Raw genomic sequence first — 25,581 nt, 5'->3', positions numbered from 1 at the left:
TCTGACTTCACCTGCCTCTCCAGTCCAGGGCCTCTAGCACAGTTCCCTTTTATAGAAGAGAAAGCAGGCTCAGAGAGGCCAGGCGCAGTCACTGTCCTTGACCAGAAGTGCTGGGAGTCCTACCCCGGGGTTTCACCTCTTCCCCCATCCCACCTAGTACCTCCTGCCTCAGGTGCCACCTCATCAGGGTGACCTTGCCACCCTGAGGGTCTCTCAGACCTCTCCCTGACCCTTGTCCCTCCATCCCCTAGCCCCACTAAAGCTGGGGCCTTTGGACACAACTTTGTGGAATCTGGCAGGGACTGAAGACCAAGCAGGTGTGGCCAGCACATTCCTCTTGCTTCTGCTCAGCGCCACCTCTGGGCCCCTCTGTGAATGTCCGGAGACAAGGCTTTGCTGCCTGTGGACTCCTACCTGCCCCCCATTGATCACGGACACAGTCATGGCCACGGCCCCCCCAACCGGTAATTGCCACTCTGTTAATCCTGAACAACCACCCACTGTGTGCCTGGAACTACACTGGGGGCTTTTCAAGGCTTATCTTTTCATCTTTCATCCTCAGCCTGGTAAGGCAGGTGTTACCCCCAAATACATATGGGGAAAGAGAGCCTACGAGAGGTGGCATGACCTGTACAAGGTCACACAGCAGACTCCAGAGACTTAGTCCTACTGTGCTTCCTGCTGTATAACATGGGGCCTAGAGCTGGGCCTCTCTGGTCTGGTCTTTCTTCCTTTTCTTTCTTTTTCTTTCTTTCTTTCTTTCTTTCTTTCTTTCTTTCTTTCTTTCTTTCTTTCTCTTCTGTTTTTTTTAATGTTTATTTGTTTTTGAGAGACAGAGCACGAGTGGGGGAGGGGTAGAGAGAGAGAGAATCTGAAGCAGGCTCCAGGCTCTGAGCTGTCAGCACAGAGCCTGACACAGGGCTCGAACCCACAAACCATGAGATAAAGACCTGAGCCAAAGTCAGATGTTTAACCAACTGAGCCACCCAGGCACCCCTGGTCCTCCTTTTCTCCATCTGGACAAAGAAGCCTGGATTGGACCTTCTCTACAGGCTGAGGTGGACATTTGTGTATCTGCCTGCCCGGTCTGCATTCTGTCTTGAGCAGAAATGCCCACCCCAGGCTCAGGCCATATGGAAAAGCCATCTTTAATTCCAGGTGTGGATGTGGGACACTGGCCTGGCCAATCAGAGCCACCACCTCCCAAGTCACAGTGATTGGGTAGAAATGAGCGTGTGACCTTGTGAGAGGTCTCACTCAAGAATTTTGCTGGGGAGCCTGGGAAAGTCACTGTCTTCCCACTAGGGTTGTTGAACTAGGCAGGTGGAAGGGGAGACCCAAGAACACTGCATGGAGTCCTGGATCCAACTGTACCTGACGCCAGTAAACCTTGATTATTCAGTTTCGTTGGTCTCTAACTTCACTATTTGCCAAAATTGCTTTGAGTCCATTTCTGCTGACTGCAGAAAAGCCCACACTGACCACTGTGAATTTCAAGCCTGGAAGATCATGGTCCGCAGTTTGTACACCTCCAAGGCCCGCTGGCTGCCAGTGCGGTATCCAGCACCAGACATCAGGAAGATCAGAATGGAGTTGTTTGAAGTATAGTCCGGGTGAGTCCCAGGCCGACTGCTCTGAGAGGATCTCCCCACACTTCCCTAGGTGTTGTGAGTGGTTGGAAGAGAGGCGGCAAGGGTCAGGGGTACCCTACGGGAGAGAGGGAGGGTCCTGGTGGGGTGTCAGTGTTGTGGAGGGGCCTGAGGTCCTAGGAAGGGGTTCATGGACACAGGAGATATGGAAGAAGGACCACCTCCCACTGCCAGGAAATAGGAGTCCATTCTCTTTCCCCTTTCTAGGGTGTATTAGGGGCCTCTGTGCCCCATCCTGGCTCCCCACGTGCCCCAGCCCAGGTTGTGGGGAGGGAGAATCCTCTGGTCCACCTGATTAGAGGCCCTGACTGGTGTGTAGCCCCCCACCAAGTCACTGTCACCGTTTGCCTACTCAGAAGGCACTCGTCCGTCTGTCCTTCTACCTGTCCATCAAACAGTCATTCATCCAGCAGTCATTGACTGCCCTCTGTTGGCCAGGCCCTGCCCAGGGAACGCCCTGGTGAGCAAGACAGGCCAGCCCTGTCAGACCTAGGGGTCAGACCGGCAGGAGAAACAGGCGGCTAAGTGAGGGAACTGCATATTTTCCAGGGGCTGCCTTGGACTGTTCCTGTGCTGTGAGCTAGTAGGGTGCAGTCTTGGGGTGCCCCAGACCCTCCCAGGGCTCCCCATCACCCACAGTCCCTGGGTGCGATCTCAACTAGTGACTAACAGCCTTCTCCATTCAAAGATCGGGTCTTTAGACTGAAGACCCCTCACGACTCCCAAGTCAGAGGGCTCCGAACTTGGCTGGTTTATTTGCATTTCATTTGCATGTCCATTCCTGCACTTCCCACCTAGAGAACGCCCACACCCCCTGGGCCACCAGGGGGCGCAAGAGGCAAACCCTTGGTCAGGCCTCGGAAGTGATCATTGTCCGCTTTCCTGGCCGGTCCTGGTAGGTGCATTGTGATCCTCTATCCTTTTTCACCCCATACGCCCTCGCTCCCATTTTTCAGAGAGTGAACTAAGATTCCATGAGGCAGGATTACCCAGCAGGACCTTGCACCTGCCCCCATGTGCTCCTGGGCTGTTCTGGCAGCCTCCCTTCCTTGCCAGGGTGGAGGTGTGGGCACTCCCAGACCTGACTCAGTAGGATCTGCTCCCAGGAGAGCCCCAGAGACAGGAGGTGGGGGAAGCTTGGAGAGAGGCAATGAGCTCCCTTGTGCCATGGGGCGTTCAAGCTGGAGCCTAGCACCCATGAGGGTGGGGATGACCTGGAAGGGATCTTGTGGACCACCCCAGTCTCTTTCAAATCTGTGGATGGGGTAAAAGGAGGCCCAAAAGGGCAGTGGCTTGCCCCCAGTTGGTCCACAGTGGTCAAAATGGGAATCAGACTTCACTTTTGGCTTTTTGTCCTTAGCCCAAATCTAAGTTCTGGCTTTTATTTCAGGCCTGCTGTACACTCCCAGAGGGGTACTACCGCTGGGAAACCCCTTCCTAGCCCTGCCACATCCCCCAGAAAGGTCTCTGAATGCCTCCAGCTTGGTCCCCATGCCCCGCCATCACTCAGACCCTCTCCGGGGCTCTCCAGTTCTTCAAGAAACCCTCAGAGATACCCCTTTGGTGCCACTACACATGAGGCAGAGGAGCCTCCAATATGGGGGAGACAGAGTCAGACACAGACATCTCCAACCTCCTGGGTCAGCGCTGGGCTGGAAGGAGGGATGGGGGTAGAGAAGCCCCAAATGGGAGGAGGGGGCTTTGAAGGTGGCCCTTGAAATGATTCTAGCCTCCAGGAGGAGGGGCTGCTGTTTGCCCCACTTTCACATGAGCAAACAGGCTCACAGTGGTGCAGTGACCAGCTTGAGGTCATGCAGTGAGTGGGAACCAGAGCTGGGATGGGGACCCAGGCTCTCCAACCCTGAGGCCCTGCCTGCTGGACCACACTGCACTTGCCATGAAACCTCCGTCAAAGCCTTCCCCTTCTGATACTGTGGGAAAGGATCTGGAGGACGGGGACTTGGGAGAAGCAGCAGCTTTTCCACCTCCTTACCTTCGCACTCCTGCCTCCACCCACCCCCAACTACCCCATCCTCTAGGCCCCCTTCCCAGATCCCCTTCTGTGGCCCTTTCCACTCTCTTCTCCCCTGCCCCCCAACCCTCCCTTCTACTCTCCAGCCTCTTATTCTAGCAACTAAGGGTGTCCCCTCAACTGAAAAGACCGAGGTGGAGACTTTGACTGCCCTGGTGGGGGATGAAGGTTCACATGGGGTGACATAGCCATTGAAGGGGGAGGGTATAGGACAGGAATTGGGGTAGAGACAAAAAAGAGGGGCTGTTATAGGAAACAGAGTGCAAATGATAGAAGATGGAACTGGCCAGAATGGGAAAGAGGCATGGAGTATGAGTGGGGGCGGGGACGGAGTGGCAGGAACAAGGGAGGGAGCCCTAGTGGTGGGAAAGGGCAGGGAGGAGGATGCGTGGGGGGGCAGGCCCAGCCAGCTCAGATCAGGCAGACCCTTCCCTACACACCCTGGCTGCTCCCAGAGCTGCTCCAGCTGCTGCCCTCACGTAACCAGAGCCTGCCTGTTGCATCAGAGACGGGCGGGCAGCCACGGGTAAACAGAGCAGCCCTCGGGGGGCCCGGGGCTCCCCAGCCACCTCCACGCTCCCCAAGCCTCATCCTGTGCCTTGGAGCCAAGGCAGACACCCCCATCCTAGTCTGGCTTCTGGTGTGTCCTTGGGACACCAGAGGTTTGGTGTTGGGCACTGAGGGACAGCGCAGTGGGGTCAGAGGCAGGACCCCTGGACCTTCTTATGACAGCGTGAACCCTAGCATATGTCCAAAGATGAAAGCTTTGCCCAGACTAGGGATCCAAACTGCCCATGTCACGGATGGGTAGATTGAGGTTTGAGGAGAGGCCTCCCAGAACCCCAGTTCCCTGCCTCAGTGTCCCCCACACATTGATATCTCTACATGTTCCCCACAGAATCCAAGAGTCTAGCCATCCCCTGTTGTCTTCCAAGAAGGTGGAAAACAGACAGCCATTGCAACCCACTTGATCTCCCATTTTATCTGCCCCAAACTGACCCCCTCCTCTCTTTCTCCGAGCCTCCCTTCAAGTGCCCAGCCCAATCTACTTCTGCCCACTTCTCTGGCTTCATCTGCCTCGTCTCCTCCACCAAAAAATGCTCCGCACTCTGCCTCCGCACCTTTGCGAGTGCTGTTGCCTCTTGGAAAACCCTTCTTCAGTGGCAAACTCCTGTTCATGCCGCAAAGCCCAGTAAAATGCCCCCTCTTCTGGGAAGCCCTCCCCAACCCTTCTAGCCCAGTCCTGACTCCCCAGAGCCAGGGCAGTGTGTGGCAGCTCTGTCTTCGCCAGGCTAGGAGTTTCTCCTGGCTTACACAATCCAAAAATCATCTTCATTCTGTAATTCTTTTCACATTGATTCACTCACTAATTCTGCTCTGATTTCCCCTCTGGGCCTAGATGTGTGCTGGGTGGTGCTGGGATCCCATGGAGGGAGTGGATGCAGAGGTCTCGGCTGGAGTCTAGTTCTGGAAGCCAGTCCCCCTACACACAGCTGACCTTTAAACTGGAGGACGGCGCCTAGAAGCCGAGGGGTCTGTTGCCTTCCTGTCAAGACACACATCTAGCTACAGGAGGCACACAGGAGCTAGATGTGAGGCACACATCTAGCTACAGGAGGCACAGATGAGCGAGCCCGCACAGGCGATCCCAGAGCCAGCTTTCTGCAATCCCTCCATTTGGGCGAGAGCAAGGATCAATGTTAGCTTCGAGAAGGGCTCCGTCTCTGGGGCCTTCAGGGTCTTGGGTCAGAGTTGTATTTCACTCAGTTTAGAGTAAGTCTAGAGTTGGGGCTAGCCGTGGTCCAAATTAGAGACAAGGTCCGAATTAGCGCCAGGGTCACAGTAGTAAGGTCACAGGCGCCTAGTGAGGGTTGGGGAAGTCTGGCGGGTCTGATCCAGCCCCCTCTCCGGTCTCCTTCCTTCATTACACTCCCTCCCCATTTCCGCGTCTTCCGGGGTCTGAATCCGAGTGCCCAGAACTCCCGGGGCGGGGACGCGCCCAAGTGCCCGCCCATCACGGCTCATGAACGCGCCCTATATACAAATGATCCCCACCCCACCCAATCAGCTCCCGAGGGGGCGGGGCCGCCCGTCCCGAAGGCACCTGTGGCCGCCCTGCGCTCCGAGCTCTGTGCTGCTGCTGCTGCCTGGCTGGTACTTGAGCGTCCAGAGGGCCCAGGCCCAGCAGGTGCGTGTCGCGTCGGGCCAAGGTTTGTGTGGTGTCTTTAGAACGGCATCTGTGGTTTGGGTTGGGTTTGGAGGTCCAAGTGTGCTGCTGTGTGCTGGAGAGTTGTGTGTCTAAGAGATGTGCGTCCTAGGATGTGAGTCTGAGAGGTTGTGTGTCCTGAGAGGCTATGTGTCCAAAGGGTGTGAGTCGGAGGGGTGTGTTCGAGGGGGAGGGTGTGTCCAAAGGATTGTGAGTCCAAGGGCTATGTTTCTGAGAGGTTGTATGCCCAAGGGGCCTGTGTCTGAGGGTTTTGATGTCATTTGGGGAACTGGGGGGCCATGAGCCCCTGGATGTGTCTGTGAGCTGTATGTCTGGTCTGTGAGCTGGGGTGTCCTCCTCTCCTGGGATGCACTCCTTTGCATGCCCTCCAAGCCCCTGTACACAGCCCGGTGCCTTCCTGCTACGGCTGTGCCCTTTTGTGTCACTGCCCCAGACCTGCGTGTGGCATAACCATCCATGTGTGCCTGTGACTGCCATGACCCTTGCCTGCCCCGTGGGATTTGAGCTTCACGAGGAGAATGCGGGGCCTCAGCTGGGCCCATGGGGTGCCTGTATGGCTGGGGGCAGGATAGGGGGTGTGGAGCCCTGGGTGGGGGATCACAGCTGCCTGGGTCACCCTCTTTCCTGTGCCTCAGTTGTCCCATCTGGGAAATGGGTACAGGAACGATAGTCACAGCCCTGCGAGACTGTCAGCACATGACAAGCTGACATGAAAGTGGTACTTTTGCAGTTATGCTCCTCCCACCCCCCTCCGCCTCTCTCAGGGTCCAGGGCTGCAGACAGGGCCGACCGATCCACCTGGCTATCTCCAGTCCCTTTGTTGCTGACTTGAGAAGTCAGAAATAGCTGAGGCCTCATGCTTGTCCTGGCCTAGAATCCCCACTCGGGAAGGTCAGGACCTCTGGACATTTGGCATCCAGTGATAAGAATTTTCAGACTATTGGGGTAAAAGAAAGTGGATTCAAAACAGTATTTAGAGTTGGAAAGACAAGCGTGTGGGGTTTGATTACAAAGGTCAAAGGGACTTTGGGAGAAGTCAGCCTTGCTCCATCCTGTCCCCCTGTCTGCCTACCACTGCCTGTCTGAGTCAAGGAGTGAATCTTGGATTCCAGGGAATGGAATTTCAGAACATTTAGGGCCCAGGGCCTCACCTTCAAGAGTCGGAAGCTGCTTATTTGGTCTGAAGCCCCCATTTTGCAGGGAGGGAAGACTGAGGCCAGATGGAGACATTCAGGCCCCTCAGAAAAAACATAGGCTCAATGCTATTCCTGGGCCACTGCCAAAGAATAAAATCCAGGAGCGAGGGGCCCAGCCTTCTCTCACTCCTCTCTTTGTGACTTCAGACAGATCACTGCCCCTCTCTGAGCTCTGTGGCTGCCCCTGTGACCTGAGCAAGTTGAGCTCAGTTTTACATCCTATCTCCAACTAATGATTTATTTCATGAAATCATTACCCAACCGGGCAGACATATGGAAGATGCAAATTAAGAGGGGAAAGGGACCCCCAACTCAGATGCAAGGAGTGTAGAAATGTTAGGGGTCTGGCCTTCCAGAAGATTTGAGGCACATATGCACAGATGTCATTTTTCAGAGAGGATTTATCATACACTGAGATCCCATTTGGGGTCAGAGAGCTCACCCCAACCCTGGCCCTTGAATCCCTGTGAGGTACACACAGAGGTTGGGTCCCATTTCTCAACCCCCAAAAGGGTCTTCCTGGGCCCATGCCCTGGGAGCTTGTGAGGATTCCCGGTCATCTTCAGGCTGAGGAATGAGTGTCTAGGCTCACCTCCCAGACCGTGCAGGGGTGGCGAGTTTGGGCTACAGCCAGATAGCCCCAGGGCTCAAGCCCAGGCTGGAGTGAGAATCTGGGGGTCTCTCTGTGTGGCCCGGGAAAGACGGGCTCCTCCTCTGTGAAACGGGGATAGCAATCTCCGCTTCACTGGGCTGTCTGTGGGTCAGGCAGGTCCTGTGTGTAAATGAGGTGGCATGTGGGCCTGGGCAGACAGTAGGCGCTCAATAATAGGAGGTGACATCTGAACTGTGACAAGTGGAGGTACCTGTGAGCCCCATCAAGGCCCCCCACCATCACCCCACCCTCTACCAGGGCCAAGGAGGCCTCAGGCCTGTCAGCTTTCCTGGCCTGATCTCCTCCAGGTCCAGGTTTGCCTGGGGTCAAGGCAGGGCCCTCAGAAGGGAGCAACTGAGGAGGGTTGGCACAAGGAGTCACTGCCATGGGCACAGGCCTGCTTCTGTCCACTTTCCACACCCACAGCACCCACTGTCTCCAACCAATTGCTGTCCTGGTCTCCTGCCCTGACGGGACTTCTCCCCACAGCAGCCATGGGGTCTTCTGAAAATCCTGAATCAGACCACAGCCCTCGCCTGCTCATGCACCCTCCATGACTCCCCATTGCTCTGCAGTCCACCCTCTCATCCCCACCCTTGAGGCCCCATGTAGTGCCCCTCATTCACTGTGCTTTAGTCACACTGACTTCCCCTGCACCTGGAACCTGACCAGCATGCTCCCACCTCAGGTCCTTTGCACCTGCCATTTCTTCCACCAGGCAGTCCCTCCCCCACATCCTGACATGGCTGATGTCCTCTCGTCCTTGAGGACTCCCATTTCAGAAAGGCCCAACACAGTTCCCTCCCCTGCCACCTACCCCTACTCCTTCCCCCTGTTGAATTTCTTCCTTGAAGGCCTCTGTCTCTGAAAGGATTATGTGTCTGTTGTCACTTCTCCCACAGGACTGGGCAATGGAGGAAGTCAGGCTGGGTCTGTTCACTCCCTACCCCTGTGTCCCGTGCACCTGGTGGGCTCTCAGACATTTCTGGGGGAAGAGAGTGGAGACCAGGGATGCCCCAAGACCCCATCTTTGGGTCCTTGATGACTACATCTCAGGTCTGTCAGTCTGTAGGCTGAGTCCCTTCCGCTCAGAGCTGACAGATGTGTTAATTTCCCAAGCAGGGAGGCCTTGGCCGCAGGGGATGAATTTCTGGGGTTCCCATGGGGAGCTCTTTCTCTGGAACAAAGAGAGAAATCTTGGGCTCTCCCTGCAGTTGCTCCTATGGCTTGGGAACATCACAGGGTGCTTTGGGTGACCCTGGACTCCAATCTGGGACAGGAAGTTGGGTTCTGAATGTAGAGTCTCTCTCGGCTCCAGGGGTTTAGGGACCCAACCCCCTCGGGGAGGTAAGAGGGAGTGGTGGGCTTCCATTTGCAGTGACGGTGACAGAGAAACTGGCCTTCTTGGCAGATGAAGGACGTGATTTCCTTCCCAAATGGATAGTCGTACCTTGGCCTGAGAGGCACTTGAGCACCTCCAGTGGGGGGTTGTGCTGTTGGCCGTTAGAGCAAGGGTCTCAAACTGGGAGGGGGTGGGGCTCAAATTTGTCTTGTGGGCCACAAGGTGTTTGAAAAAAAACCTGAACGGGTTTCTTCCATTTGTTAAGCAGTTGGCTCGTCCATTCAAGGAAGGGTGACTGGGGGGCCTACTGTGTGCAGGGCCCTGGGAAGGCTCCACCCTGCCCTCACTGAGTGAACATGCTAGGGTAACATGATCATCACAGAAAGTAACAACGAAGCGCAAAAAGTATCTGGTGGGGCTAAGTGCCTCAGGGAGAGATGAATCTCTCCTGGGAAAATTGGCTCCTCCAGAAAAAGGGATTTTTGCCTGGTTTCAAAGGATATGAGGTATGTCCTCAAACCTGACAAGGGCTTTCCGGGGTGGGGAAGGCCCAGCCTGGGCAAAGGCCTAGTGATGGGAATGTAGCAGGTCTGTTTGGGGCTGGTGTCAGGTGCCCGAAAAGGGACAGAAGGTGTACTGGGTATTTGCTGGTAGATGAGGCCTTTCTAAAGAGGAAGGACAGGTAGTGGGCACCTGGGGAGCTCCCAGGGACTCGTAGTACAAATGGGGAAACTAAGGCTCAGAATATGTCAGGCAGTGAGTATGCGTGGAGCCAGGAATTGAACCCTCATCTGGCCAGGCCTACAGCCACAACCCTCTCAGCACATGGCCACAGTGGGCCCCTTAAGGAGAAGACTGGGGGAGGCGAGGTCTGAGGGACGCCGCTGGGCCTCAGTTCCCCTATGGGTGCCAAAGGGACCTATGGACAAAGGACCATAAGGGGCCTTCTCCAACTGGAACATTCTCAGTTTCTGGGATTCAGAGCCACCTGTGGGTGACATACCACACCCCTAGACCCCCCCACAGTTCCCAGGAACACCACGAAGATCCATACAGTCACCTGCCTCCTGCACCAATATAGCTTGTGACTCCCATGAAGCGTCCATGTACGTGCCCCCCACAGACGCTCACTTCCCACAGACTCCCCAACCCCCATCTCTCCCCTGGAGCTGCTGACCACTCTTCCTCAAGAAGCCAGAAGGTTGGGCAATACCACCGCGGGTATGGGGGCCCTACGTGTGTCTGGCATCTATGGGAAATGGACGACAAGCATGCCTGTACTGGAGGGGGGGCATGGTATGTTTGGGGGTGTCTGTGCATATTTGGGAGTCTGTGTGCACTTGGAGACCTGGAATGTGTTGTGGTCTCAGTGTGTGTATTTGGGGGTCTGCATATACACGGTGATCTGGGTGTCTTTTGGGAATATGTGTGTTTGGATAGCTGTATGGGTTTGGCGGGGGGGGTCTGCATGTATTATGGACTGCGTGCGTTTCGGGGGCCTTTTGCATGGAGTGATCCACATGTGTTTGAAGGTGATGTGTGTGTCCAGGAGATGTGTATATGTTTTATTTTTAATGTTTACTTTCTGAGAGAGTGTGAGCGGGGGAGGAGCAGAGAGAGAGAGGGGGACAGAGGATCCAAAGCGGGCTCTGCGCCGACAGCCGTGAGCCCAATGCCTGGTCCGAACTCACGAATGGTGAGATCATGACCTGAGCTGGTTGGACACTCAACCGACTGAGCCACCCAGGCGCCCCCAGATCTGTATATGTTTTAAGCATCTGTGGGTTTTGAGGGGGCTCTGCATGTGTTTGGGGGGTCTCCTTATGTATGGAATCTCCCTACGCTCATCTGTCCATTTGAGGAATGGGCTTTATCCCTGCGTCCCTGTTCCTCAGTGCTCCTGCCTGGATCTGCCTAGGACCCTTGCTCTGATCTGGGCACCTCCCAGGGCTGAGTAGAGATGACCGAAGGTCAGGGCCCAGTGACCAGAAAAGCTCCCTGGGCAGGGTAGGAGGGAAGGGCATGTACAGACCCCCTACTGTGAAGCCTTGTCCCTGAGCTCACTGGCTCTGACTCTCCCCATTTTCTGGTGGAGGAAACTGAGGCCCACAGAAGTTTGGCCACACCAGAGTCACTGCAAGAACCCACCTACCCTCAGGGACCACTGTGGGCTGAGCCAGCCTCTAGGTCACCCACAGAGGCCCCCCACTTGGGGCACCATCTCCCTAGGCCCCCAGGGTAGGAGGCGGACCCAGGGCCCCTGCTGGGGAGGGGAGGGTCGCTGGCAGCTGGGGTCAGAACTGCTTGAGCCCTCAAGAGATGGGGGGGGGTGTCCCGGATTTCCAAGGGGCTCTTCCTGTTGCCTGTAATGAGGTACTTGGGGAGCAGGTGATGAAACCACCGCCTGGGTTGCGTGAGGCGGGGCCGCAGGCCTGATTCGCTGCAGCCACCCAGGAGCAGCGCCCCCTCCCCGCTTCGCCGCGTCCCCGCGGGCCCTCACCTCCCCCCCCCGCCACCCACCTGCCTCTCACTTCTCCTTTCCTCCCCTCCTTTCCCGGTGCGGGTGCCCCACCAAGCTGTGGCCTCTGGGCTCAGGGGTCTGGCAGTGTGGCTCGCCACTCGTCCCCTCGTTAAAGCCCCACTGGGAACCAAGAAGGGGAACTTGATGGACCCCTGATCTGTTCTCTCAAACCCTTGCTTCAAGGCCTTTGAGGTCAGAATTCTGTGACCCATTTTATGGGGGGGAGGAAATGGGGGCTCGATGTCACCCAGCGTGTCACTGTGTGAGTGTTGCTGTGGTCTTGCAAGATGGCATGCTGACTCAGCGCCCCCAGTTCCAAGGCCCGGCCCTTTTTCCTTCTGGCTTCTGGAAGGCCAGAAGATAAGGTCAGCAGAGCCATCCACCACCCGCTTCTCCCCAACTGGTGGGAGAAGGATTCTCACCCCCATTTACAGGTGAGAAAACTGAGCCCCCCGCTGGGGAGACTGACACGGGTGAACCATCGTGGGAGGGTGGCATTCTTCCTCAGCCCCATATCTCTATCACCAAAGTGCTAAATAATCTTGCCAGGCCTGGGAGGTGACAGTCTATGGCCCAAAGGACCCCAGAGGTGTTTGTTGATTGACTTAGTGACCACCAGGCACTCATAGAATCTTCCTTTGTCCTCTCCGCCCTCCCCTGCACAGTGCTCAGGCCTGGGACCCTGGGCTCCTCCCCCTCCCCCCACAAGCGTGCCACCAGTGCATCCTGGCCCTTTGATTGCCAAGCAATTCTTCCACTTCTGCCCCCGTCCTAGTTCAGGCCTCATGTCTCCCACTGGACACCTGTCCGGGCCTTTCCTTGTCCTCCTTATTAGACGCTACTCCCCACAGCAGTCATGAGCAGGAGAAGCTTTAGAAAAAAAAATCTTTTGGTTGAGATAAATCATAGAGAGAAAGATGCACAAATCATTGGAGTAGGGTTAATACATTGGCACAAACTAAACACGTCTGTGTACCCAGACTCTGGACCGGGGAGGAACCCCTGAAACTCCCACTGCTCTGTCATGGCACCCTGCCTGGGATGGCCACTGTGTGACGTTCATCACTGTGAGCTTTGCCTACTCTAGAACTGCACGTAAATGGAATTATACAGTGTGTCCCCTCTGTCCAGCATTGTTGAATCAACGTGTGGTCTGAGAGATTCACCTGTGTGGTTGCGTGGATCTGGAGTGCATCCTTTTACCGTCCATCATAGAATCTACCAGAAAGTGCTAACTGATTCTCCCATTGAGGGCATTTGGTGGGTTCCAGCTTGGGGCCATGATGAACGAAGCTACTGAAAACACTCTTGTCGGTGTTGTCCTTTGGTAAAATATGGATCCATTTCTCTTGGGTGAATACTGAGGAGAGAGATTGCTGGGTCATAGGGAAGATGTATATTCAGCTTTAGCAGATGCCAGATAGCTTTCCAGAGTGGCTCTACCTCTGTCCCTTCCCACCAGCAATGTAAGAGAATGCACGGGGATTTTTAAAACTGTAAAATTACATCCTGTGCCCCCAAACTCTCCATGGCTCTTCGTTGACCTCGGAGTAAAGCCCACGGTCTTCACTGTGGCCTTATGTGATCCGACCCCTGCAGTCTTCCCCACCGCCACCTCTCTCCCTCTCCCCACCGCCATGCTGTCCAGCCATACAGTCTTCCATGATTTCTTTAAAATGCCAAACTCATGATCGCTGCAGACTTTTGCCCTCGGAGTTCCCCCCTGCCAGGAACACCCTTCCCCCTCGATCTTCCCGCTACTGGCTCTTCCCTTGCTTGGCTGTCTCTTTCTCGTGCTTCAGGTCTTGGCTCCAATCTCACCTCTTCGGAGAGGTCTTTTCTGAAATGCCTGGCTCACCCCTCTCATGGTCAATACTTCTCTTGATTTGGACTTAGTCGGGTTCTGACATGCGATAGTTTCATCAAAATGACTGGGGGCGATTCCCATTGTTTGCAAAGGTCTGAGTTAGTTTAAATAACATTGCGCTTGCCTCTTCCTTGAGGTTTGATAAAAGAACCTTTAAGGCCATCTGGTCCTGTTGTCCTTTTTTTTTTCCTGTTGTCCTTTTAATGGTAGGTCTCGTGTCACTTTTCTAATCTTCTATGGTCATTGGTTTACTTAAACTTTCTACTTCCTTTGCGGTCAGCTTATTACAATGGTTGGCACATGGTTGATACTTCATACCTGCTAAGCATGAGGATGTGCAGAAAAAGGGAGGGAGGTGCTGGACCCTCGGCTTCAAATGCCCACCCCCTGCCCATCTGCTCAGGCCCCCATCCAGCCTGTCCACCAAGGCCCAACTACATGCTTCCTCCTCTGAGATGCCTTCTTGGGTTTCTCCTGACCCTCCTTCGCTGCTCCATTCCCAGGTCAATGGGTCCATTTCTCGGCTTCTCTGCTGGGCAGCTGCTACAAGCTCTCTGCTTTCTGGCTGGATATTTTTTTGGGGGTGGGGGTGGGGAATGTGTGCACAGAAGAGGCCTCCCCCCTCGTGCCTGGCACATTCAGCATGTGCTGCCACCTCCCCCCAGCAGTTCCGATCACGCCAACATCTGGAGACCAGGCCGCTGGGTCTGTCTGCGGCTCAGTGGGGATTTGCATGTGAGTACAAATATATATGCACACCCTGGGCCTTCCGCCTCCGCATTCCTTGGCTGGCCCTTCACACCTGGGCTTGAGACAGGTCAACGCTGAGTGACTGGATTTGCATGCCCATGTATTTCTGGGTAGGGAGTCAGCTGGGGGAGTCTGAGAGGAAGTTGTTGAGGGAAGCTGGGGGGGAGTTCAGAGTCTCTCTTGACCTGCTCCATTCACTAAATCTGGTTATGAGGGGCTTCCAGTCTGAGGGAGACAGAGCCGGATATACGTACCCCTAGTTCCATGGGGTCAAAACCGGAGGGAAACTTCGGGAGCTGTAGGAATCCAGAGTGAGGGCAGGGAGGGCTTCGTGGAGGAATAAATGTTTTGAGCTGGGTTTTGAAGTGTGAATAGGAGTTGGCCAAGTGAAAAAAGGGCTTTCCAAGCAGAGTCATTTCATTGAAGGTAGATTAAGATGGGCAGGGGTTGATTGGGGCAGGGCCTCAAATGCCAGGCTGGGGACTAGCACTTTCCCCTGAGGGCAGAGGGGAGCCACGGAGAGTGTGTGAGCAGGAAGGGGTATGATCAGAGCTGTGTGTTGGGTAGATCCCTTAAGGGCCAGAATGGAGATGACTTTGGTTCTTGGGTGAGGATTGGGGGTTTCAGGATCACAAGACTCAGAAGAGTCAAAGCCCTGCATAAGCCCACCGGCATCTGTCAGGCCTGGCCCCAGAGATGGCAGAGGGTCTGGTGGCATGCCAGCAGAGGAACCAAAGACCCCTGGAGCGCAGTGACTTAAAGCGTATGATGCCAGCCTAGGACAGAGGGGGCCTCACCCCCTGCCTCTGGCCAGATGGACACAGCCCTGGTCTACTCCTCAAGTCTCCTGCCGTCTCTAGCCCGGCTTCCAACAGTCCTGCTCTCCATGGCAGCTGTGGCTAAAGTTTTTAAATGATAAATCAAACCTCCATCCCTTTTTGCTCGGAACCCTCTGAGGGCCCTCTGTCACTCTTAGACCAAAACCCACAGTCCTCCTCACAGCTCAGAGGACCCAGAGAGGCCCTGCATCTATGGCCTCTCCTCCTGGCCTCCTTGTTAGTGTGTCCTTCAGGGCCTTCGTACCTGCTCTTGCTTCTAAATGGAACTCACTTCCTGTCTCTGCTTTTGAGTCTCAGTGCAAAGAGACCACCCCCCCCCCCCCCGCCACCGCCAACCCCGGCCTTCTGGCTCTTGGGGCTCCCTCGTCATGTGAACTTTGCCCTGGCCAGGACGTCCTTGTCTAAACTGGGGACGGAGAGGAAAGGGTCCAGTTTGAAAAGGGTCAAGATTCGAATCTTCCAGGCCCGGAGACTCACGTCTAAGTCCCTTGTTCCCATGGGACCCCAGGCACGGGGGCATTTCCGGAGCCACCTTGGCACCAGGACCTCCGGACCAGTGCCCCCCTCCGGTCCCCAGGGACCTGTCAGGGCGGGGGCAACATGTCCCAGTCGTGGGAACGCACCCGATTCCGGCCGGGGATTAAAATTAGCCTGGGAAGTTAAATTTAGCAAGTCAAGTTGGAGCTAGGGGGCCGGGGCTGGGGCTCCCATGGGTCCTGGCTCTGCATAGTTGTGACTACTCAGAGACACAGACCAGAGAGAGTGGAGGGCACACCTAGGGTCACACAGCAGGCCGCATATGACAGTGTCTAACACTCCTGGGCCCTGGGACTCTGAGGGTCCTGCCCAAACTCCTGAGACTGGAGTCTGGGAAGCAGGTATGGCTGCTCCTGGAGATGGACCCACATTTTCCTCCACTTCCCAAGAGCTCATTCCCAGGCCTTGTTTCAGGTGCTCAGCATTTTATACCCAGCCCAACCACAGAACAGCAAACTGAGGCCTAGGGAGAGGCCTCCCTTGCTGAGATCTGCCAAGTGGGTCAGAGGCCATCTGGGACCTGAGCAAGGCTCACCTGACCCTGGGCACGCCACTCACCCGAAGCCTCAGTCACCCGTGACATGAGAGGGGCTGGGAGGTCATGTGGTCATAGAGTTGGTGGAGGGGGTCTTGGACGCCGTGGGGTGGCTGTAGAGTGGGGTGAGTGCCCCACTACGGGCAATGTGACTCCTTTGTTCCCAGCACCCCTGCTGAATGGGGAGCACTGGGGAAGGCCTACCCATTCTCACCCTTGAGCACCCCTCCAGGGAGATCCAAGGTCCTCATGAGAACGTTCCAAGGTTTCTCTCAAGCAGAACTCGGGTCCAAACCCTTGTCTGGGCTCCAAACTTGACGTCTTTTCTGGTTGTCCAGACCTCCTCCCACCTGTTACATATAAATCAATGAATAAATAAATAATTTTTTTTTTTTTTAAGAAAGAGAGAGAGTGAGAGAGACAGCAGCAGCAAAGGGGCAGAGGGAGAAGGAGAAAGAGAGAATCTTAAGCAGATTCTATGCCCAGGATGTAGGGCTCAGTTTCACAACCATGAGATCATGACGTGGGCTGAAATAAAAAATTGGGCACTTAACCGACTAAGTCACCCAGGCACCCCAACCTGTTATTCTTTTAAGAATAAGAGAGGGGAAAGTTAGAAAATTCAGAAAATCAAAAAGGGAAGAAAAAAGACACCAAAGGCCACACATTGTATGATTCCATTTACATGAAATGTCCAGAACAGGCAAATCCATACAGACAGAAAGTAGATTAGTGCTTGACAGGGGCTGGGGGAGGGACATGGGGAATGAGTGCTAATAGGCATGGGGCCTCCTTTTGGGGGATCAAAAATTTCTGGAACCACCTGGAGGTGGTGGTTGTGCAACACTGTGAATGCACTAAATGCCACTGAATTGCACACTTTAGAAGGTATTTTTCTTTCAATGTTTATTTTTGAGAGAGAGAGAGAGAGAGAGAGAGAGCATGAGCAAGGGAGGGGCAGAGAGAGGGGGACAGAGGATCCGAAGCAGGCTCTTCTCTGACAGCAGCGAGCCTGATGCAGGGTTCAAACTCACAAACCATGAGATCATGACCTGAGCTGAAGTTGGATGCTCAACCGAGTGAGCCACCCAGGTGCCCCTAGAAGGAACTTTTTTTAAAATTTATTTATTTATTTTGAGAGCGAGAGAGACAGAGAGAGAGAGCACGCACAAGTGTGGGAGGGGCAGAGAAAGAGGGAAAGAGAGAGAGAGAGAGAGAGAGAGAGAGAGAGAGAGAGAGAGAATCCCAAGAAGGCTCCATGCTCAGTGCAGAGCCCAAAGGGGGCCTTGAACTCACGAATGGTGACATCATGACCTGAGCCAAGATCAAGAGTCAGATGCTTAACCAAGCCACCCAGGTGCCCCTGAATTGCACACTTTAAAATGGTTAATTTTAGGTTGTGTGATCGCATGTCAACTTTTTAAAAAGGAGGGAAAATTCACCCATAAATTTCCACCCAGCAGTGACTCCTATCTTGTGTATTTCCTTCTAGTCTTTTTTCTACTCTCAATGCAATTTTTAAATATGTGTTTACTTGTAACCACAGCCCTCAATCTTGCTTGTTGGGGAGCTGTTATAGGATTGAATGGGTTAAAGGTGTCCAACGTGGGGACCAGGCTTTCTTCCAGTGGCTCAGGGTTAGTGATTCAGTGAACAATGTATCCTTAGAGCCGCCAGATATCAGCATCGGAGGTCCCTCCAACCTGGCCTGTCAAGGGCTTTTAGGCTGTTGCCAGTATTCGTAATAGCGGTGCTTATGTGGCACCTGTGTGTCGGGCAGATCTAAATGCCTCACATGGGCTACTTTATTTTATTTCCTGACAACACTGGGCTGATCATGACACTGTTATCCCCACTGCACACACAGGGGGGCGTAGGGAGGTCAGGCTCCCTGGAGGTCCTACAATTACCAGCTTGTTGTGTTTTAGAGGTAGGGGCGGGGCATCTGTAACTCTTCTCTCTCTCTCTCTCTCTCTCTCTCTCTCTTTTTTTGTTTTTGTTTTTGTTTTTTAAGAGGGATAACTTTCAGGGCGCCTGGGTGTCTCAGTTGGTTAAGTGTCCAACTCTTGATTTCGGCTCGGGTAGGATCTCACAATTTTGTGAGTTTGAGCCCCGTGTCAGGATCCGTGCTGATGGTGTGGAGGCTGCTTGGGATTCTCTGTCTCCCTCTCTCTCTGTCCCTCCCCTACTTGTGCTGACTCTGTCTCTCTCTAAATAAATAAACTTCAAAGTTGTTTTTTTTTTAAAGAGGGATAACTTTCTCTTTTTTAATTTTTAAAATATTTATTCTTTTTTGACAGAGAGAGAGCATGTGCGCAGGTGGGGGAAAGACAGAGAGAGACAGGGGGACAGAGGATCCAAAGCGGGCTCCTTGCTGACAGCAGAGAGCCCGATGTGGGGCTCGAACTCATGAACTATGAGATCATGACTTGAGCCAAAGTCAGACGCTCAACCAACTGACCCACCCAGGTGCCCCTGTGCCTCTATCTTTTGCCCTTGGTCAGCCTTCTCTTCGTGTGGAGTTGATCCAAAGGTGTTCACTGAGCATGTACTCTATCCTGGGCTGGTTGGGGGGGGGGGGGCTGTGGAGGTGACCCAGCCTGCCTTGATTTCCCCCAATGTCTTCCCCTCAGTGCTTGGCGGATGCAGGTGGAAGACAGAGGGGAGGCTGGATGCCTGGTCTCACTCTCTCCTGTACCCACTCTGTCCTCTTTTCCTTCCCCCCAAGGCCAAGTTCTCTCCACCAAGCCTGGGACAATGGGGAGGAAAAAAATCCAGATCTCACGCATTCTGGACCAAAGGAATCGGCAGGTGAGTTCAGTGGGTACAACAGTGGTCAGGGGAAAGGCGTTCTTGGCAGTGGATACAGCCTGGGCAAAGCGGGGGCTACAGGGGATCGGGGAAACTTGATGTGGTGTCCGCAGTTTGAAATGTAGCATTTGCTCATTTTCATGATGGTTTATTCATTTATTCTCCCTGATGACTGAAGCCCCAGTCATAGGAGAGATGGAGCTGGACACAAACACACCCAACTCACAGGGCTGATCCAGAGGGAGGCACAGACCTGAGGAAGCTCAGAGAGAGAGTGTAGGTTCTGTCCTAGAGACCAAGGAAAACTTCCCCAAAGGAAAGGACATTTGGGCTGGGTCTTTGAAGCACCAGTAGGAGTTTGCCAGGTTGAGGGGCGCCTGGGTGGCTCAGTCGGGTGAGCTTCTGACTCTTGATTTCAGCTCAGGTCATGATCCCAGGGTCATGGAATCGAGCCCTGCACCGATCGAGCTCTGCACTGAGCCTGGAGACTGCTTATTAAGTTCTCTCTCTCTCCCACTGCCCCTGTCCCCAACTCGTGTGCTCTCTCTATGAATAAATAAATAAGTAAATAAAAATGTTATTTTTTTTATCTTATTTTTTTTTAAATTTTTTTAACGTTTATTTATTTTTGAGAGAGAGAGAGAGACAGAGCATGAACGGGGGAGGGTCAGAGAGAGGGAGACACAGAATCCGAAACAGGCTCCAGGCTCTGAGCCGTCAGCACAGAGCCCGACGCGGGGCTCGAACTCGCGGACCGCGAGATCGTGACCTGAGCCGAAGTCGGCCGCTTCACCGACTGAGCCACCCAGGCGCCCCGTAAATAAAAATGTTAAAAACTAGGAGTTTGTCAGGTTGAGAAGTGTGAAAGAGGGAGCAGGTGCCAGGCACGGGATCATAAGGCCTGCTCAGGGAGTAGTGAGGCCCCTCTGTCTCCCCCATGCCACCCCAAATCCATGTCTTCTGCCTGTGGGTCCTGGGTCCAGGTGACATTTACCAAGCGGAAGTTTGGGCTGATGAAGAAGGCCTATGAGCTGAGCGTGCTCTGCGACTGCGAAATCGCCCTCATCATCTTCAACAGCGCCAATCGCCTCTTCCAGTATGCCAGCACAGACATGGACCGCGTGCTCCTGAAGTACACGGAGTACAGTGAGCCCCACGAGAGCCGCACCAACACCGATATCCTCGAGGTACCCTTGGCGCCCTCCTCCCCAGCGCCCTGAGGTCCAGCTCACTGTGCTCGCTTGGAGCCTGGGGACTCTTGGTTTGCACGAAAGATGAGTGTTGCAGATTGGCTTCACTGCTGGTAAAAGCGGGTGCAGGGTAATGTAGGGTCCCTCCCAGGGTCAGCTGCCTGAAGAGTAGAAATAAAAACATCAGTCACTGTGCATCGAGGGCTGCGCTGTGTCTCTTTCGCACATCATCTCATTTAATCCTGTCGCCTGTTTGGGGTGTCCAGAAACAGAACTGAAAGGCCACATTGAGTGTCCCAGTGTCCCAGTGAGCAAGCCCACCTCACTCAAGTCCAGGAGTGTTTTTGTCTGAGCTGCTGGGTCCTCAGGAGGAAGAGGCAGAAGCAGCCTGTGCACTAGCGGATGGTCAAGATCACTGTCCCTTTGGATATGGGAATTTGTATGCAAGTTGGGAAGCTAAAGCCACAGAGCTGGAGAGACCAGCAGGCCTAGGACGGCGCCTGGGGACCCCTAATGTTTCAGGAGGGTGAGGAGAAGCTGTCAAAGGAGAGGCAGGGGTCCAGGAATGGGCAGGTCCAGGAGGAAGCAGCTCAGGAAGGCCTATAAAGTTGTCCTCAGGTGCTCAGTCTGCCAGCATTTATTAAACACCTACTGCACTCCAGGCCCTGACGCTGCACGTGAGGGCAGAACAGAAGCACCAGGGTCATATTCAGGAGGAGTGTTAGGACAGTGCCAGCAGGTCCTGGTGGATCTCAGCCCCCACCGTGTAACCTGGGCCTCTCTGGAATTGACTGGGTGATCATGCACTCGGGCTTTGGTCAATTGGATCTGGCTGGAACAGGCTGTGCCTGCACTCCTGTCCACCCACAGAGCTGGATGGGTAGGGCTCTCCCCTCTCCTCTAGAACCAGGTTCCCTGGCTAGGCTGGAGGGAGAGTCACCCTATTGTCTCCTCTTTCCACAGACACTGAAGCGGAGAGGTGTGGGCCTCGATGGACCAGAGCTGGAGCCAGATGAGGGGCCTGAGGGGCCAGGAGAGAAGGTGCGGAGGTTGGCAGGTGATGGGGGTGACCCAGCCTTGCCCCGGCCCCGGCTCTATGTAAGTGACTCCCTGTGCCACTATGAAGGGGCCCTCCCTCACCTCCTAGGCCCAAGTGGTTAGGGCTGAGACTAAGACAGGGACCTAAGGCCAAGAAGCCTAGAGTCTGGAAGCAGATCTCTGCCTAGGTGGAAAGGGAAGGCTTCCTGGAGGAGTAGGCATTATAGCTGCAGCTTTGAAGGATGAATAAGAGTTCAATGGACAACCATTTCCTTCCTACTGTATTTATTTGATTCATCAAACACTCTGGGAAGCCTCCTCAGTGCCAAGTCTGTGCTGAGTAAGAAGCTTCAGCTCCAGGGGCGCCTGGGTGGCTCAGTCGGTTAAGTGGCTGACTTCAGCTCAGGCCATGATCTCACGGTTCGTGAGTTCGAGCCCCACAATGGTCTCTGTGCTGACAGCTCGGAGCCTGGACCCCGCTTTGGATTCTGTGTCTCCGTCTCTCTCTGCCCCTACCCTGCTCATGCTCTGTCTCTCTCAAAAATAAATAAACATTAATAAAATTTAAAAAAAAAAAAAAAAAAAAAAAAGAAGCTTCAGCTCTGGGCCTGTCAAGAAGTGACGGCCCCAGACACAGTCTCCTTCAGCCATACGGGGATAGGCCAGAGGGAGGAGGAGCAAGGCTTCCAGAGGTGGAGGCTGGCCCCTGATTTTCTGTCTCGGACTTAATGCCCTCATCTCCACGTGCCTCCAACCAATCCCGTCCTCTCTGCCCTCAGCCAGCAGCCCCTACTATGCCCAGCCCGGACATGGTATATGGGGCCCTGCCCCCACCAGGCTGTGACCCCAGTGGGCTTGGGGAGGCCCTGCCGGCCCAGAGCCGCCCATCCCCTTTCCGGCCAGCAGCCCCCAAAGCTGGGCCCCCAGGTGAGCATGGGGCATAGGCCCTGGGGGAGAAGGAGGTGGGAGTCCCAGGGAGGCTTGTAGGGGGGGATCTTGGCTCTGGCACTGCTTGTCTGTGTGTATCACCTCTGGACCTCAGACTTCATTAGATGACAGGCCACGTGCCCTCTCTCTGGGGTCTCCTGCTCTTCAGGCCTGGCACACCCTCTCTTCTCACCAAGCCACCTTGCCAACAAGACGCCACCACCCCTGTACCTGGCAGCAGATGGGCGGAGGCCGGACCTGCCTGGTGGCCTGGCGGGGGCCCGAGGGGGACTGAGCACCTCAGTGAGTGAGGGGAAGGTATGGCAGGGCTGATGGGGGAAGACAGGATGGCCTGGGGTGTGGGCCTCAGTTTCCCCTTTTCCCTGTCTCTCCACAGAGAGGCCTCTATGGTAGCCTACAGAGTCCATGCTCTGCCACAGCTCCGGGACCCCCACTGGGGAGTTTCCCCTTTCTCCCCGCAGGCCCCCCAGGTATGCACCCTCCGCTTGCCCTGCCGTGGGAGACATCCTTACCCCCGCTGGGGGTGGGTGTCAACATTTCCCCAGCCGCCAGAACTCTGAACTGGTGGGTGGGGTAGGTCAGACTTGGCTGGGCAAGGGCTCCCTGAGGTCAGGGCCTCAGTTTATTCCTCCTACCCCCTAGAATATAGCCTGGGAGACCCCCCGCCGCCCCCTGGCCTGCTGCAGCCCCCCACCCTGGCTCCCTGGCAGCACTCGAGGGGTGATGGGCCCCCAGCCGCTCCTCCCCAGCCCAGGTAAGTACCCTAACTACCTCTCCTCTCTTCCCTCCCCAATTCGGGTCGCTGTGGGGGGGTCCCTCCGTCTTCTGAAGCCCCTGGCCAAAGCTGACCCCTGGTGGCCACTTCTGGTTCTACACTCAACCCCGCCCGACTGTTCTTGCTCAGGATGGGTGGCTATTTTGGAAGCCCCAAGAGGGATCGCCACCCACTCCTTTCCCAAGGTCCTCCTGCCGAGCCTTTGCCCACGCCGTGCCACCTCCCTGGCTTTCCTCCCTTCCCCGCTGAGCTCATGGCTCTCCTCTCTCTCTCTCCCTGCAGTGGGGGTCGAAGCCTGGGTGAAGAGGGTCCCCCCACCCGCGGCGCCTCCCCGCCGGCCCCCCCAGTCAACATCAAGTCCGAGCGCCTCTCGCCAGCCCCCGGGGGCCCCGGCGACTTTCCCAAGACTTTCCCCTACCCCTTGCTCCTGTCCCGGCCCCTGGCAGAGCCCCTACGGCCAGGCCCCCCCCTGCGCCGGCTGCCCACTGCGGACGGCTGGGCCCGGTAGTGGACCCAGGGGTGGCACCGGTCCTTCTTCCCACGCGGGGCTGGGCTAGGGCACGTGGGGTCCCTTCCCCGCATCCTTCTCCGCGTCCTTAGAGAAGACCCAGCAGTTACGACCCTCCGAAGTGAGGGCCTGGCGTTCGGATCCACGGTCGGAGGTGGGGGCGGAGGGGCTCCTTTCTCCCTTTCCTGTGTGTGTATCCACCAATAAAACACTTCTGGTGTCCGTGGACGAAACTATCTGTCTGTCGCTGCTCAGAGCCACCACCACTCCCGGGTCCTCCCATCTTTTCCCAAGAGACTTCAGCCTTGCCTTGTCTCGGTTTGGGAGATGAGAACCCTACCCTGAGACAAGGATTCGAGGATGGGTATCCCGGAGGAAGGCCATTGAGGGGGAGGGGCGTGGCGGGGAAGAGCCCTGCAGGGGCGCCAGGGAGCAGGTGATTTCGAGAGCAGCACCGCCCCCCTCCCCCTCCCCCTGAGGACCCCGGGGAACCGCTCAGAGCGCGCACCTAATGTGGTTCCACTCCAGGGGCGAGAGACTGGGCTATTTACCCTCACCTCATTTGGATGTCGGGCCTTGTGCACAAGGGGAAGCCCCTAGGCTGGGTTACAGCAAGAAGCACTTGGGAATCCTGGATGTGCTACCTGCCGGCTGGCAGCGGTCGATACATTATTCATCTTTTAAATGTCCCTTGATCCCTTGACCCAGCAATTTCGACCCACTAGAGGAAGGAGGGAGCCGGGCGTTTACCAACCCACTTTTGGGGCCCACAATCTCCCCCCCCCCCATTTTGGCCGGTCTCCTGAGGGCAGACTTGGGTGTCCAGGGACCAGAGGGGGCTCCGTTTGCTTCTCCAGTCCAGGCACCCCGAGGTGGTCTCAGTGGGATGTTTATAACATGCAGATTTGATCCCTGACCTTCCCGAGTTCCTGGACTGCCCCCACCCACTCTACTCCGTCTACCCCTGTCGCCCACTGTGTCCCCTGCCCTGAGCCCCCCTAGTAATACTCCAGTCCCAAGACTTGGTTGGGTGAAATGGAGGCAAGGCTGGAGAGGGTCCCTTCTAAGCCTCTGGATCTCACCCTCACTGTGGACAAGAAGTCAGACCTGTCCCTGAAGTCAGCGCCCACAGGTTAAGTGCCCAGTGTGGGGTTCATTAAAATGTGGGCAGCTTTCAAAGACTGAGTGGTGAGGCCGGTGGGTGGGGTTCTGTATACCCATCCCAGGAGGCTGCACTTTCTTCATTTTCCATCAGGTGGCACCCAATAGTATGCTTTCAATTCTGTGCTCCCTACTCAAAAATAAAAAATAAAATAGAAATAGCAATAAAAAAAAATAAAATTCCGGGACACCTAGGGGGCTCAGTCGGTTAAGTGTCTGACTCTTGGCTTCGGCTCAGATCACGATCTCACGGTTTGTGAGTTTGAGCCCCTCATTGGGTTCTGTGCTGACAGCATGGAGCCTGCTTGAGATTCTCTCTCTGTCCCTGTCTCTCTGCCCCTCTTCTATGGTCTCTCTCTCTCTCTCTCAAAATAAATAAAATAAACTTTAAAAAAATAAATAAAATCCCTCTTGGCTTCCAGGGGTTCCACCCCATGTTTTCAGGCTCTGAGCCTGGGGACTCAGAAGGGCTGTGTCACACGTCGTGTGCACATGTGTGATTTTACATGTACAGCTTGGGGTGACCTGGGCCACGAAATGTCAGTGAGCAGGCTACCGGCTTCTGGAAACACCTTTGCATCCAGACTCCAGCTCTGCACCTGCTGGCTCTGTGCAGGAGGGTACAGGGAGGGTTGTGTGGAACGTCTTCTGCCAGCCTTTGTAAAGACACCGTGGTGACGTCAGTCAGGGCCACTGTCACCATCAGAGGGTCACTGAATCTCTCAGGAGCTCAGTCACTGGTTGAAAGCATCATGGGAATTGTGGCCTAGAGAACGTGGATTCACCTAATGGAGAACAGAGAACAAGGAACATCCAATGGTGAACAGACCACATGTGCATCCAACGTAGAATAAAGAGTGAGGAGTGTCTGTTTCATTTTCATTTTTAAATGTTTTATTTATTTTTGAGAGAGACAGAGTGTGAGTTGGGGAGGGGCAGAGAGAGAGGGAGACACAGAATCTGAAGCAGGCTCCAGGCTCTAAGCTGTCAGCACAGAGTCCGA

General features: G+C 55.1%; 1 protein-coding gene across 4 annotated transcripts; it reads left to right on the top strand.

The window, feature by feature from the left end:
• The first annotated feature begins 123 nt into the window (after positions 1–123).
• Positions 124–24,109, top strand: MEF2B (myocyte enhancer factor 2B). 4 transcript variants are annotated; one of them, XM_060630735.3, is made up of 9 exons: positions 124–1,613; positions 18,876–18,958; positions 19,942–20,145; positions 21,112–21,246; positions 21,966–22,113; positions 22,283–22,416; positions 22,511–22,604; positions 22,777–22,888; positions 23,192–24,109. In XM_060630735.3, exons 2-9 carry the CDS (start codon positions 18,905–18,907, stop codon positions 23,415–23,417), a joined length of 1,107 nt encoding a protein of 368 aa, XP_060486718.1. In that variant the 5' UTR covers positions 124–1,613; positions 18,876–18,904; the 3' UTR covers positions 23,418–24,109. The 4 variants fall into 4 exon arrangements, with proteins under 4 accessions (XP_060486718.1, XP_060486717.1, XP_060486719.1 ...); XM_060630734.3 differs by lacking the exon at positions 124–1,613 and adding an exon at positions 1,620–5,891; XM_060630736.2 differs by lacking the exon at positions 124–1,613 and adding an exon at positions 5,766–5,869.
• Positions 24,110–25,581: the final 1,472 nt, after the last annotated feature.

This window comes from Panthera onca, chromosome A2, assembly GCF_046562875.1.
Source record: "Panthera onca isolate mPanOnc1 chromosome A2, mPanOnc1 haplotype 2, whole genome shotgun sequence".
Lineage (NCBI taxonomy): Eukaryota > Metazoa > Chordata > Mammalia > Carnivora > Felidae > Panthera > Panthera onca.
Note: the sequence above shows the minus strand (reverse complement) of the source record. Positions and strands in the feature narration are given on the sequence as shown.

Excerpts from the sequence above, each read along its gene's own strand:
- MEF2B (XM_060630732.3), top strand. The coding sequence starts at position 13,942 with ATGCCTTCTTGGGTTTCTCCTGACCCTCCTTCGCTGCTCCATTCCCAG. Across the intron at positions 22,114-22,282 it reads CCCCAAAGCTGGGCCCCCAG|GCCTGGCACACCCTCTCTTC; the intron begins GTGAGCATGGGG and ends CCTGCTCTTCAG. Across the intron at positions 22,417-22,510 it reads GAGGGGGACTGAGCACCTCA|AGAGGCCTCTATGGTAGCCT; the intron begins GTGAGTGAGGGG and ends GTCTCTCCACAG.